The following is a 16,127-nucleotide window of genomic DNA, read 5'->3' as shown; positions in this document are numbered from 1 at the left end:
GACAATGCTACATGGCGGTTGTTTGAAACAAGAACAACACTTCAGATTTACTTGAACAGGTCTACATGAGCTGCCTCGGCTTTCTGGAAGGAAACCTGGATATTGTCCTCATCTCATATCTTGCTGACAGTATATCATTAATTTCTTTGTTGAAGCTTGCAGACTTTCCGAAGGTTGTGTCGGCAAGAGGAACAAAAGCATTTGTAATTATCAATTTTGATTGTACATTAGTAAACACACACACACAGAGGACACTGTGATGAAAAGCTCCAGTTCTCTCTGTTTGGTGTCTGCTGTCGGGGCTAAGACTGGGGGTTGTAAAGGTAAAGAGGAATAAGTTTAATTTGGTTTCTTTCATCTGTCAAGCATGCCCAGGCTTTGCATATTTAACAGTACGTGTAAAACAGACTACGTGGGCAGTATCCTTATGAGTGGAACGTGTAGGATCTGCTGAATCACAGCTTTAGAAGGAACAATGCCATGAAAAAATATCAAGATCAGCCTAATTTGAACATAGGCATTAGGAAAGCAGATTTCACATTAATGCAAAAGATGCAGTTTAACTCCTGACTTTCATTCTGTGTTCTACTGCTGGAATTTACTTTGCTGCTATTCATTTTACAGTCTTATGTATTATATTATTGCTTAAATAATGCATCTTTTAACCTGTTTCCGCTTAATTGTTCCTGTTTCCTCTCACATTAGTTCGACACAACGGTTTATAAATGTGAATAGTACTCAGTTAAGTCCTTCTCTCGCTCACCTTTCTCACAGTGATGACTCCCTCCTGTGTCACTTTGTCAGTGGAGATGTTGAACATGTCCATTCCGTCTCCACTAACTATAGAGAAATGCATCTCAGCGTTCTTCCCGATGTCCCTGTCAGTGGCTAGAATTCTCCCAACTGGGGTGCCAGGCTTGGACGACTCGGGAACTCTGAACTGGTGAATACCTGAAAATATAGGAAATACTGTCATCTGCATGAAATAAGACTGGTGCTGCTTTTATGTAACCCCGCTCCCTCAATTTGGTTGGATACCATCCGGCCCGGGCCACCTCCCAGAATGCTTTACTTTATATTTTTTCTAAGAAAAGGCCCCATTCAGAATGACTAGAGCCTACCGAAGAAAACACAGCCCTCTCATTCATTTGAATGGAGCCAGCCTGTCGGTGTAGTTCGGGTACCCTCCAGAGGCATAAAGATAACATCACAGCTCCCCAAACACATCACGATCACACCCTGGTGGCTGGTTGCAGTATAGATCATAAACGCTAGCTAGCTCAGCAACATTTCCACTGACAGCCAGCCCTGTCGGACAACCGTGTGTTCCAGTGGTGGGCCGTCAGGGCCTGCTAAGCCTTCTCTGCTGGCCTAAACAGAATCACAAAGTTATAGCTATTTTATAATTTCTTTTTCTTTTTAATAATTACAAGTTATATCTATTTTATAATTTAATTGTTTTTCACAAATACACTACATGTACTATAATTATTTTTCCGCGCCCAGCTGTTACAGCTGATCCATTGAATGCGCAGGTAGAAAATCCATGGCCCGCCACTGGTGTGTTCACATCAGATATGCAGATGAACAAGAATCACAAGTCTGTGTAATCATATAATCATCAATAAGATGATTAATAAAGCTCAAGCGGGAGTTCAGTACAGAAGACACTCTTTAGACTCCTGTTCATTCATAATATCAGTCTCTGATTCTCCCAGGGATTACTCCATCAGCTGATTGGGGGCGTGTACATTAAATGAACCAATCAGATTCGGCACAGTTTCCGTAAGCCAATCACATTGTTGCTGTCAAACTTTTAAATAGGTTGTTCTCTCTGCTGCTGTCAGTTGTCATTTCAGCTCAAACAGATGGACCCTCCAAATAGTAAAGATACATTTTGCTTGTAGACATTTATGCTCCCGAGTATCTGTTAGTAAGAGGGGCAGCATAGATGGGAAATATACTGTCTCACAAATCCATATGAACTTAAAGGTGCCCTGTGGAGTTTTCTTGTAAACAAACAAACTTAATGTTCGGATCCAGTTTTCCTCACCAGGACACATTATGTGTATCATTGTGGTTTATTAAACACATGCGTTGAAAGTGTTTCATTCTTCATAAAACATTTATCACGAAACCCACTCATAAAACACTGCTTCATAATGCTACTGATGGTCTAAAACTCCCTAATAGCCCTGACACCTTGAAGGGTTGTGGTGACTGTTGACCAATCATTCTTGATTCTACCACCAGACCAATAAAGTAAAGCATTATCAAATCCTACACACAGTGACTTTAATGATTTCCATAAAGCACTGGAGAGTTATTTGGGTTTACAAAAAGTTGATCTGACATGAATTTTGCAACCCAATAATCTGATTGCAAGTGGACATGTTTATGTATCTGTGAATCATGATTCTGTATTCTGGGGATTTCATTCATTGTAAGGGGGCACAAAGGAAATCTATCTGGATAAAAGTACACTGACCTCAGTCATAGACAGTGGTGTATAAAGTACCCAAAAGCCATATTTGAGTAAAAGTAAATGGAAAATGATGCCAGTAAAAGTCACCTAATACTAATTGAGTAAAATTCTTAAAGTATCTGATATTTACTGTACTTAAGTATCAAAAGTAATTTTCTGATATTAAATGTACTTAAGTATTGAAAGTAAAAGTACAAGTACATGCTGTTCATAAAAAAGCAAAGGGTCTGAATTTTGAGAATTATGAAGTTTATTCTTTTAAGTGCTATGGCCACCATGACCAAGGAGGAGGAGTTGGGTTGAAAATAATTGGGTTGGCTGTGATCCATCCAGGAGCAACAATGTTCAACATAATATATTGTACATACGTATACTTTTGCGTATATGAACTTATCATCATAATTCTCCAAAAAGCAATATGACACTATGAAGGAGTTGCGTTTATAAGCATGCTCATTCCGCCCGGTACCAGTCCATGGGTCCCTTGGTACCGGGCCTCACAGAAAGAATGAAATATATATATATTTTTTTAATTCAAGGCCGGCTGTTTTATTTTGAAAAATGACCGAAAACATCGGTCTGTGCGTAACCTGATACGATACTTCAAAAATGAAACTTAAAAGTCTGTTTCAACTCTGCTGGTGTTCTGGTCTAAAACCAAGGCAGAGTATCCTGAGGTCGCCAAAAAAACTCTGGAAACCTGCTTTCTTTTCCAACATCCTGTCTTTGTGCAGCGCGTTATACATTACGGAGTAGACTGGACATAACGAACACACGTCGGGTGTCGCCGCTCCCGTCACCCCGAGATGGGATTAATATTGTTTTACACGTAACCGGTCCGTGCTGCAATAAAGGTTTGAGATCGCTGGACTAGAGGATGTAGAGGGCAAATGCATAATATTGTGATTCGCCAGACCTGCTTGCGTGGAGTCCACAGTCCCCGATGTTGTTGTTTTCTTCTAAAGATAGATTTGATTTTGTAGCGAGTAACGAAGGTTTCAGGGGAAATGTATCGGAGTAAAAGTATCAGTTTTCTTTGCAAAATGTAGTGAAGTAAAAGTAGAAGTCAACAGAAATATAAATAGTAAAGTACATATATCCCAAAAAACGATTTAAGTATAGTAACAAAGTATTTCTACTATTTCTACGTTACTATACACAACTGGTCATAGATTTTGGTATGACATGTATTGCCTCCTCAAGGCGGTCGTGCTGCGGCTTCATTCTTTTTATTTTATATTGTACTATATTTGAATTTTTCCCATTTTGTCTCATGAAATCCCTCTCATCGTTTCTCAGATTTTTTGTTTTGGGTTTTTTAGGGGATTTCTTTGTCCACAATGTGGCCATTTGGGGCCCTATAACTCAGTACATCTTACTGGGTTTAAGAGCTGCACAAATAAGCCTGACTTAACATAAAAGCCAGAACATCCCAACCTGAGTCAGTGAGTAGAGACAGACTGCCTGATATCAAGAACCTTATTAAATCCCCCCTTTCATATGATAAGTCAGTGAGAGCAAGTCAAACAGTTCATAGGTTAAAAGACATTAACAATAACATTTAGAAAGTTTGTCTCTCCTTGAAATAAAATATAAAACAGCATGAATGCCGGACTAGGAAACAACATCTTGCTGCCGTCTTATAACTTCATATGAGAAGTTAGACGAGCAGACAGTCAGAACAAAAGAAGAACAAAAAAAGCCTTCTTGGCCAACAAAAGTAAATGCTGATGAAAGCAAGCGGAACAATGTCTCACCGCCAGACTGCTGACTATCTTTTAAAAAAGCATTTCAATTCATTTGTTGTGTGTGATGTATCCCTTTAACCTCTGTAATAGGCTAACACTGTAATAAGCTAACACTTTTGCTATCAGTTTTTTAATGTCATATGTTTTTTAATGTCATATTGTACATTTAATGTACATATTGTACAGGAAGCAGCCATCTCATTCCTCCTGATTGTGAAACATACATTTGCATATTTATGGTTTATGTTAATATTTATGGTTGAATTGGGTTATAAATAGGGTTGAGTACCGAGAACATCCAATACGTCCGGTACATACCGGACCAAAAAGCAACGCAGATTTCGGTGCTTCCTTTCGGTGCCTGAGCCGATTTAAATACTTTTTTTTTACACTACTCTGTAAAGTTGCCCGGTATATATATACTAAAAAGGTTGCGCGGTAACCGTACGTTAAAAATGCTAAGATTGTGATGCATTGACACTCTAGTAAAATAGCGCGGATCAGAGCGCACTCGCTGCTCCGCCTGCCTGCATGCAGAGCGGGCCTCAAGGGGGCGTGGCTTCCAGCGCTCACACACTACACGCTGCGCGTGCACACAGAGATCGCTGGAGACGAGAGCACGAGCTTTTGAATGTCCGTCCTCGGCTTGCTGGAACAAATCTCTTCCAGTTGATATTTATGATGACGTGTAGTCCAGTAAAGCAGCAGTTTGTATAATCCAACAGTGTCTGAGTTCTGTTGCACACGGTCCCATCAGGCCACCTGAGGCTTGTGTCTGTTCTTTTTTTAAATATATATTGCTTATAGTTTGAAGTTAAAAGGTTTGAAGCTGTAGTTTGAAGTCAAGTGTTTTGTATGTATTTATGTATTTATATTTATAGTATACTTTACACAGTTAATATATTGTTCAATTTGAAGAAAGAAAATTGCCTTGGCAATACAAAAGTATCGGTTCAGGCACCGTTTAGGCACCGGTAGCGTTTTAAAAGTATCGGTTTAGCACCGGTATTGGGAAAAACCCAAACGGTACCCATCCCTAGTTATAAACGTGTACAATTAACTTATATGCTCTTGTAAGGCTTTGCAGTTTTTTTTGCTATGGCACATCAGTGGCTCTGGTATTGATTCATGGGAGTATGAGGACTTGGAGAGTGAGGAAGAGCTCCTGATGAAGAATTCATCCCCCATGGTGGGGCTGAATGGGGGCTGCTGGGGCTCATAAGACGCTTTAAAACATGCATAGGAATATTATATTCCATTTCTGCCAATAAATCCCCCTAAATGTTACACACTGTTCCTTTAACAATTTATGGGCCTTCTAAACTCTCTGAGAGAGTTTCCTCATTGTATGCTGTGGTCTTACTCTGAGTGAAGCGGGGAGGGTTGTCGTTGACATCAGTGAGGGTGATGTTCACCCTGGTGGTCCCAGTGAGCCCTCCTCTCTGTCCAGCCATATCTTTAGCGTCGATCACCACCTGATAGTGCTCCCTCTGCTCGCGGTCCATGTCCCCAGGACCCAAGGCTGTCCGGATCACGCCTGAACAAAAGTAACAAAGGCTTTTGTTTACATTCTGCTCTGCTCTCTTCATATTGCTTTGTCTTCATTCTCTGCCCCCCTTTTACCGGAATCCTAAATCATGCTAAACTTCATAGAACAGTCCGAGAAGTTGCTGTCTCCATATAGAATGCATTTCTTAAGATTAAATTTAGGGGAACACAGCTGACCTTCTGCCTGTGTTTGTTTTGGGTGGTTGAGAAGAGAATCTGCTGTCTGTTTATTTTTACACAGATTAAATCAGGCAGATCTACAATGGTTATTTATATTAATCTGATAAAGAGTCAAAAGTTAGGGAAAAGCAGAAGAGAAACTGGTTTTGTGAAGATGGATATCATCTCATGTGTGTGCAGTAAGTGCAGAGCTGGACTCAGGACCTGCTCCAACAAACTTCACATAAAGACTGAACCATGGGGACAAAGCTACCCTCATATTTACAGAACACTTTACTTTTCCTTCAATTCACGTTTTTATTTTACCTATTTATTTACCCCAAGAAGGTCATCATGCCATACACTGCCACTCACTGGCCAGCCATTGTAAGTTCAATACAGGTTTCTTAAAACCAAGAAGGCCAATGGGCGGCCAATAATGCAGAGAAGCTCATTAATATCTTTCTAATCTTCTCAAGTAGAAGATCCTTGCAGGTGAATACAATTCATATCAATAACCTCAAGTAACAACTAATGTGGAGGCAGTGGCTGAAGAGTGAGGAACCAGGTTCAACATTTTGTGTTGCATTGAACAGTATTAGGTCAAATATGATTTTTTTAAATAACTTTTAATGTGGAATAAAACATTGACTGAGGTTGTCATAATTCATGAATGCAACCTACCTGCTTCTCTATTTTTAGACAACCTAATTCAAAAATATATATACAATATATACAGATATATGAAAAGTTGTGGCTGATTAGAAATGTACACAAGCAAAATGATTTTTCAAGTAGAAGTATGTTGTATGCCACTGCTTGAAGGTTTGTCCCTATGTGTTTGGATACTTTGTTTTTTAAAGAATTAAAGATAGAATACATATCATGTTTATGGGATCAGAGGAGATATAACTCATTATGTTATATTGAATTGTCTTGTGGATATGGTGTGCTATGTCTGATTGCCCTTCATTTATTCTCGAACTGGAAGTGATAACTAACAACTTAAAAGATGATTATGTCAGACATACCTGTATTTGGGTCCACAGAGAAGTACGGGTGTCCCTGACTGATGCTGTAGACCAGTTTGGCACTGCTCCCATACATACTATCATCAGCATCTGTAGCTGTCACCTGGATCACTGATGTACCTGAGAGATGCACATCAACATGGCTATCATTGACAAATATCACAAGATGTGAGTTATCCCTATGATGTTTGAATCATTTTAAGAAAAACGACAAATAATAATGAAAGAACGATAAACATCATCCTAACTCTCGAGCAGTCCCAGTTTCCTTACCAATATCAGACCTCTCAGGCACACCACCGGTGTAGACTTCTTTGCTGAACGTAGGCTCGTTATCGTTGATGTCGTGGAGTTTGACAGTGAACTCGGTCTCTGGCTCCAGCTTATGACCGGTCTGTGTGTTGACCACTGTGGCTCTGAGGATATAAAAAGCCTTCTCCTCACGATCCAGCCGCCGAGTGGCGTGCAGGTCCCCATTATTCTCATCGATGACAAAGATGGTGCCGGCCCCCTCACCAGACAGAACGTACTTGACTAAGCCGTTGCCGTAGTCGTGGTCCGACTGGAGCTGCAGAGGGACACACAAAGAGAGACTATTATATATCTTCTCACAAGTATTGTGTGTGTATCCAAGCCCGATTTATCCTCTTCCTCTGAGCGTTATTCTTGTTCAAAACGCATCAGTGTGCCTTACTGTTGCACTGAATTCCTTCATTCACAGTCTCTCAATTACTGCACTGTTTATTGTTTTTACTATTTGTATTGTTTTATTCTATGTCTGTTTATTGCTATGCACCTTTCACCTAATCAAATTCCTTGTATGTGCAAAGTACTTGGCAAATAAACAATTCTGATTCTGTATTTTATTTTGACTCTATCCCACATTACTAACTCTACTTCTTCCCGGGAGCCTCTGTGCTTCCTCCGGTCCTGCCTCCTGTCTTCTACCTCCTGACATGGCGGCTCTGCTGATGCCCCTCTTCTCTACCTCCTTCTGCTGACATGGATCGTGGTTATCTAGATTGTGGTCCATGCCTACTACTCATTATATAAATATAATTTCTGTCACATTCATTGAATGTGCTGTAACTCTGTTACGTTATTCATTCTGGTCACATGACAGCTGTTGCTTCTGTCCATCCGGGGAGAGGGATCCTCCTCTGTTGCTCTCCTGAAGGTTTCTTCCCTTTTTTCCCTGTGAAAGGTTTTTTTCTATTTTTGGGGAGTTTTTCCTGATTCGATGTGAGGTCCCGGGACAGGGATGTTGTATGTGTACAGATTGCAAAGCCCTCCGAGGATAATTTATGATTTGTGATTTGGGGCTATACAAAATAAACTAAACTAAGTTAAACTGAATTGAATATACTGTCCTGCTAACACAAATATTTACTAGAGCTCCAAATGTAAATTATTCCGAAGCTGAAAATAGCCCCCGACAAATGCACTATTTTCTCCTGTTGGAGGAAATACATTTACTCAACACTCAACATTTCTTACTGCACTGATGCAAATGAGCAAAGAAAATGGAGAAGTGTTTTGAGACTGTATGTCTGCTCTCAGGAGTATATGCTGCCTCATAGAGTATCAAATGTCAGCTCATGTCTGTGCGACCGTCCGATACGGTTGTCGGATTGGAGTTCTCATATGAGTCAGTTATGAAAGCAAAAACAAATTATGTATTGAGTGATTTAGTTTGAAGGACTTGGATGTGTCACACACCTTTTACCAACTACTGCTACCCAGTGCAGAGCACCAGCATTCTACCATGCAAAGAGACAATTCAGACCTGTACAATACCTCTGGACATTTGTCATTTCCTGTGCTAGTGAAGCAAATGTCATTCTACAGCTCTATTACTGTATCAGGATCAAAACAAACATGGTGGTTCAGCCCTCAGGTGTGTATTTAAATGAAATCTCTCTGGGTACATCCCAAGTCTCTAAATTGCATCCCCATTTCCCTCACTTGCCTCCTTTCCTTGCGTCTTGGTCCCTCCCACCAGGGATACACAGAGAGACGCAAGGAAACCATGTGCGGAGAGAAGACGCAAGGAAATATGTTTTAAGAGACATGAGACATCCTTTCCTCTGAAGCGTCATGTGAAGCAACGTCAGTTTCTGATGACTGCGGCCGTCTGACAGCTGATCAGCTGTTTGTCGCTTTAACACCTGACAGAGTTTTGTCCGGAGTTAATTTAATGGTGTTGAACTACTACTTATATTAATAAAGACAAAGTTATCATGAGTGTAGAGTGGAGATGTTTTCTCTGTCGTCTGTTACCGTTTAATAAACTGCATTGAGTATTTATATACTGTGTTCCATGTCCTGCTTAAACGCGCATGATCGATTTCTACTGGCGGAATGCGTCTTATTTATTATTTATTATTTACGTCGGTATGTTTTGAAATTCTGATTGTGACAATCATTAAAAAATAACCCACAATATAAATATGGTTTCTCTTCATTACGTGTTGTAAACAAGTGTTTCCTTTCTCCAGCTCTCTCTGATTTTAATTACATACATAATAAAAGTTATTGAGGGAAACAACAGATCAAATCTTTGAAGACAGTTGTTTGTGGTCCTTTTGTTGTTCAGACCTACAATGAACATATTTTAACCAGATGGTGAATAAGAAAACACATATAATATATAACTTGAGTTCAATCTGTGATTGTCTCTGGTATGAAACTCCAGCGATGAGTCCGCTCAGCTGCAGCGTCCAATCACATAACAGATGAACAGTGAGGGGGCGTGTCCAGCATTAAAACACTTCCTAGAAGCTCGCTCTTGGGGCTCCTCGATCATCGCTCCTCCGATTTCCCTTCTAGCTCCTCGCTCCTCGCAGAATAAGAGCTTTGGGACGGCCGTCAAGATGGCAGCGCAGAACCACTTCCGGTTCAATCGAGGAGCGAGGAGACAACAATTTAGAGACTTGAGATGCACCCTCTGTCTATGTGGAAAGAGCTGAGGAATGGTACATGAATAGAGGGAAAAGAGGATAGACAGGCCAGTCGATGATAGTCACAGGTTTATTTAAGACAGACACAAAGAAGAGTGTAAGAGCCATTTTGTGTGTTTTGTTGTGTTGGCCCTCCCACCACTTGGGGTCGTAAGGCCGAGTTCAAGTAGGACAAAGCCCAATATAAACAGGAGGGGCACGAGGGCCACCGGCTGCTTAATTGGAAGAAGCAAACCGTTGTTGAACGTGTGAGAGCAGATGACAATGTGTGGTAACGTAGATAGGAAATGTTTTGATTTATTTTATTGTTTGATTAGAAGCAAATAGGTTTGTGCCAGGAAGTGGATATATTTTATTTTGTCTTAAGAACTGGGCCTTTACGTTGACACCTGGATATTTCAGCATCAGCAAGTTAGCATAGAGCAACCACGGAGTGACCTTATTTTTGGCACTACAAAGAGGAAAGGCAGAAATGAAAGAAAGACCAAAAGTCAGCTCAAGACTGAGAAACAAAACCAAAATCTTCTGAAGGCAAAAACTGCAGATGAAGAGAAAGCAGCAGAACGACAGAGTTTGTGTTGAGCCTGAAGGAGTAAACATCAATTGGATCTGCTGCTTTGACTTTGATACCTACAGCAATAACCTTCTCTCTCTCTCTCTCTCTCTCTCTCTCTCTCTCTCTCTCTCTCTCTCTCTCTCTCTCTCTCTCTCTCTCTCTCTCTCTCTCTCTCTCTCTCTCGCGCCTCTTGTCTCTCTACCTCTACCGGCTCGCTGTTCACCTTTCATCCCTGCCTCTCTCCTCCAGGCCAGGTGTCAGGGTGAAGTGTGTGTGTGTGTGTGTGTGTGTGTGTGTGTGTGTGTGTGTGTGTGGCCGCGCTATTATAATTCCCACTACAACCTACTTACTACTTACTACTTACAAACCCTGGCTTGGGGCGGAAACCCTTAACCTGAACTGAATCTAAATCTCATTTGATGAATAAATGAGATTGATGAGCTGCATGTCTTAAGTGTCCTGTTTGTGTGAATCATGGCACAGGTGTCGTGCTAGCAGCCTGGTCATGAGTGTGGTGCAGTTTACGATGAAACTGCTAAAACAGTGTTGCCATGGACACATTTTGTTGCTCTGACTATACTTCCTTGGGTTGGTCAATTATCTGAATATGATTATCATTTAAATAAATGACTGGATGGCTGGATAATGGATTCAGTAAGTTAAGTTAATGATGAATTTCCGTAATATAAAAAACAAGACTAAGAATCATTTGCAATGCTGAGTGCTCTGTGATTTCACAGGTAATGAAGTATTTTGGCCTGATGATGATGATAGATATGATGATGATGATGATGATGATGATGATGATGATGATGATGGATTGGGGTCAGGGATCTACACAGAGATCAAAATAACAATGATCAATATCATGGCTCATGTTGGAGTGCTTCTTTAAAATGACTGTGAGGAACTTTTGAGTGGTTATGAAACAGTCTTAATGTAATATTGATGCCTCTATATTACCAACATAAGTTAACAAGACCATCAGTAAGAAGAATGGCTATTTCTATACAGTTATTTTTTATAATTGTCATCAGTCCCGACTGGGAGCAAACACCACCTGCTATAACAAATAAACTGAATTGAACTTACACCATCATCTTCTTTAGGGTCTTCCTGGGTCACTGCTGACCCCGCCACACACACACACACACACACACACTGCACACTACATTTTAGCAGTAGAGGGATGGTCACGCTCCATCTGCTTTGTGTCTACAGAAACCAGTGATATGCTGTGAAAACATTTTTAACCAATGTGTTATGTATATTTCATATATAAATTGTGGCATCACAAGGGGACAGGTAGTGGACGGGCGCTACAAAATGGCCGCCAGGGCAAGAACTACATCTCCCAGCCTCCCTCACCGCTCACCCAGCTGCAGCTGCTAAAGGCACCTGATTGAGGCAGGGCTGGGAGACTTAAAAGAGAGCACCTGGGAAGGAGAATGGACAGGCGGAAGGTGAACCCACAAGCCCCGGGAAGAGGATGATAAAGGAGAGGACCTCGTAGCCTGGATTCACCAGTGTTGAGCTTTGTTTTGTTGATTACCCACGTTCTCCTCCGGGATGTTTTATGTTTTCGAACTGGACCTTTTTTTGATACTTTGTTGTTTTGACATTACCTTGCTGGTGGGATGGGAAAATAAACCTTTACTTTGTGTTAAACACCCTCTGACGTGCCTGTGTCCAGCCCTCCTTTTGCACTGCCCCAGGCTAGCCTGTCCTAGCGACAGCCCGTGACACTACAAAATATATATATATATATATAAATAGTGACATACTGGTTTCAGTCTGACGGGGAACTGAAGCTGTTGTATTGCTCTCCTCAAACTCAGCAGACTGCATCAACAAAACAGTAATCCTCACAGAACAATAAAAGTTGACTCCGCTAGATTAGAGTTCTCATTATTCATAACCCTTTAGAATAGGTTGCTTTGGTAACTTCCTGCGTCACTGAAATTAGAAGAACACAGACTGCAGATGGAGTTCATCTTTAAAGGGTAAATTCACCCATGAGGGAAAACCATTTTCTGTTAGTGCTAGATAGTTTACATTTTTAACCTTTTTAAAATTGTAACTGAAACGTCTCCTGCAACAGAGGAGAGGACATGTTGATTAATCCTGCTCAGAGCATTGCAGATGTACATTTAAAAACCTGCGTGGCTCATTGAGTTTTTTTGTGATCATATTCATAACATGATGTTCACATTTATACTCTGTATACTGTTTGTCTGCAGTGGTGCAGGTGTGTCTTTGTCTCCAAATCCAGCAAAGCTCACGTTATTTCAAATCACTGTCTGTGACCATGTTTGTGTAACACAGAGGATGAACTCGCTCTCTGGCTGTATGGACTTTGCTGTCTTTACCAGCCTGCTGGGTCCGGCTCTCCATCTGATCCCTAGTAATAGAACACATGTGTGGCAATACAAACATTTTGGGGGCATTTTTGTCTTGACTTGATAGTAGTTGAGGGAGGGTTGACAGAAAATGGGGTCAAGTAAGTGAAACTTTAAAAAAAGTAACAAACGTAATTATAATGGTCATATACATAGTATACCTTAATCTTCTTTTTCTTCTTCTTGTCCTTGTGTCTTTGGAGACATACTCAATCGTTGGCTTGTCCTCACCCTCGTCTTACATGATATTTGAGCGCTGCATTTAAGGGCCAATCACACCAGACATGACTTTTAAGTGCAGCCGCTTCAAAAACGCCTTGGCAAAAACGCGCCGGGCAAGACATCCCGGTGCGCCTGTGGAGCGGGCCTGCGTGCGCAACCGGGGAACATTGATGAGTTGTCCGACTGCGTGCCTTGCGCTTAAAAGTTGACAATATTTTAACTTTTATGCGTGCCTAAAAAATGCTAGAAAAACGCCGTACCAAAGGAAAACAATGGTTTTGCTTGCGACGCGTTTTTGAGAATCGCGTGTGTTGTGATTGGCCCCTTAGTTGCTGCGTGCTGCTGTAAAGCGCCCAGAGAGCAACTTGGGATTCAGCCATGGTCCTCACAACCTTAACTACTGAATTATCATGTTGGGCACAACAAGAGAGAATTCATCTCATTAGAATTCCTAATCAGAACACAATTCTCATGTGTGCTCTAATGTTATCAGACTATGTAAAACAAAGATGCACAACAGCGGGGAAAATAAGTAGGTAAATGCTGTATACCTGCGTTTACCCTGCACTACACCATGACCGCTAAACGTGACCCAAAAACTAGATATAGTACCACAGATTACATCACATGGATCTAACAGCTCCACTGCACAAATAACCCTACATCTATGCCTCTCTCTCTCTCTCTCTCTCTCTCTCTCTCTCTCTATATATATATATATATATATATATATATATATATATATATATATATATACCAGTTATCTGACAGTGAGGAATTTCGGCTGTGAATGTAAACTCAGTTTATGTCTTCATTGTTCTGCAATGAGCCGACACCTTCTCACTCTTTGCTTCTCATGTTCTCTTTCAGCCCCTCAGCTCAGTCTTTTTAAAGCTGATTTTGTTCTTGTTTCTTTCCTGTTGAGCTTTTGTTCTACTTGTCCCTCTCTTCTACTACTATTCTTTTAACACAACCTTTTATCTGAATATTCTTTCTTCCTTTCTTCCCTCATTTCCTTTTCTCCCCTCCCTTTCTTTACGGCCCCTCACTGTCTTTTCTCTCGAGCCGTGTTCAGTCTGATTCAATCAGTCTGTCTGCAGGCTGCAACACCTAACACGAGTTGACCAAGCCTGCAGCGTTTCACCACAGCACGTTACTCTGGAGCAGAGCAGGCTTTCTGGATCCTTGTGTGTCATCACTGCCACCGCTACCATATCTCCACCATACAAGCGCATTCATCCTGACAATGGAACCACATACATTTGGTATTACGGAAATATTTTTTCTGCTCATTGTTGTTTCTAACTTTTAGAAACAGCTTACTGTGGTGTAGATTCCGAGATCCAGGGTTCTTAGACTTTATGTTGTCATTGGACTACAACCAACAAACTGTTATGTTAACATAAACAATAGAGCTAAAGACAGAAGAGTATGTATGTGATTATCACCATAGCTGCCAATAAGTCCTGCATGCTGCTCAGAGTAATCATAGTGACTGGCTTGTCTGCACTGTTGTTGCAATGTTCTCTTTTTTCCATAAAACAACTAAATGTCTAGATTTGCAGATTAATTACAATTAAAGGTAATTCAATGTTAGGTCATATTTTACAGATTTTTCCTATTAATGATAACACCATGAGATGTGTTCCGAGCCGCTGCATCACACAATACACTTGCCAACGTCACAATCCACATGCGTGCATAGAACATAGATCATACACACACTCCTGCATAAACATGCTTAAATACACCTGTCGACAATAGTTACAAATAATAAAACCGGATGTGATCAACTCAGATAATAAATAATATATATCACAATATATTAGTCTCCAATCAAATCCTATCATAATATTACTACTAATTGGATGGAAGATGGAATACATTTTTTCTTTTACAAATTTAGCTTGCAGATTGTCATTCTGAACCATCTGGAATTCTGGGTGTGTGCCTCCCTGAGCACGGATTTTTCATAAAGGGGCTGAAGATAGTGATGATCTTTTTTCCCCAGGATCTTTATAGCCGTTTTAGTAAGATGTGCGAGTTTAGACTTTAACTGAACTGACAGGTTGCAACAAATTACACTCTCTAGAATCATTCGATAAAACAGAATCATGAGTTTACTATAAACAGCAGAGAGTCTGAGCCTTCTCAAAAAACACATCCTCTGTTGTAGCCTAGAACAAAGGTTTACAACATGCACATGCCATGTGAGCAAGCTGTCAATGTGGACACCAAGATATTCATATCAAAAGGCCGGATTTATGGGTACATTGTGAATGTCTAATGGCTTTTTATAAAACTTAGTTCGGGAGCAGACGAGCAAAATCTTAAACTGCTTACCTATACAAACGCTCTTTCTCAACCCGGACCACTAGCTATATCCTGAAGTCTGGGAGCCGTAGTTACGACAGCTGTTGAAAATAGAAAGAGAACACGTAGCTGTCCTCATGAATGCCATATTTTTTAATTTTTCAATTCAATGTCAAACCTTCTTATATACAGTCTCTGGTCAAAACAAACTTCCGGTTTCAACACATAAACAATAAGCAACGTTTCAAACTCGAGTGGACAACGTCTAGTCCGGTATGTTTTGACCAGAGGCTGTTTACGAGAAGGTTTGACATTAAATTTAAGAATTAAACAATACGGCATTCAGGAGGACAGCTACATGTTGTCTTGCTATTTTCAACAGCTGTCGTAACTACAACAACAACAGACGCATTCGACTGAAAGAAAACCTATTACCAGGGTTGCCTGTTAAACCGGGACAGAGATCCAGGCGCTCGAACGACGGGCAAAACCACCGCGTCCCTCGTTTACCATTCCGTTAACAGTTTCTACATATCCCACTTTTCTGAGTGGACAGTGTCTCTACCGAAGTACGCAACCATCCAAAGTAACACCATCAGTCTGATAAAAAACTGTTCATGGACTCTCGGCACAAGACCACTCTCGCTCTCCCCCAGCCGCAGCGCCGATGACGTCACGACACATTCCACGGCTGGAGAAACCCAAC

General features: G+C 40.8%; 1 protein-coding gene across 1 annotated transcript in view; it reads right to left on the bottom strand.

Annotated features, from left to right (window-relative positions):
• The window catches only part of LOC306735997 (cadherin-6-like), a gene marked incomplete at both ends in the record, with an annotated part of 38,195 nt that overhangs the window by 18,328 nt on the left and 3,740 nt on the right, over positions 1 to 16,127 (bottom strand). The window contains 4 exons of the mRNA XM_079217575.1: positions 764 to 951; positions 5,597 to 5,770; positions 6,972 to 7,091; positions 7,245 to 7,539. Of these exons, the coding sequence (XP_079073701.1) occupies positions 764 to 951; positions 5,597 to 5,770; positions 6,972 to 7,091; positions 7,245 to 7,539 (777 nt within the window). The remainder of the gene's footprint in view (positions 1 to 763; positions 952 to 5,596; positions 5,771 to 6,971; positions 7,092 to 7,244; positions 7,540 to 16,127) is intronic.

The sequence above is a fragment of the Taurulus bubalis genome, assembly GCF_910589615.1.
Source record: "Taurulus bubalis genome assembly, chromosome: 1".
Lineage (NCBI taxonomy): Eukaryota > Metazoa > Chordata > Actinopteri > Perciformes > Cottidae > Taurulus > Taurulus bubalis.
Note: the sequence above shows the minus strand (reverse complement) of the source record. Positions and strands in the feature narration are given on the sequence as shown.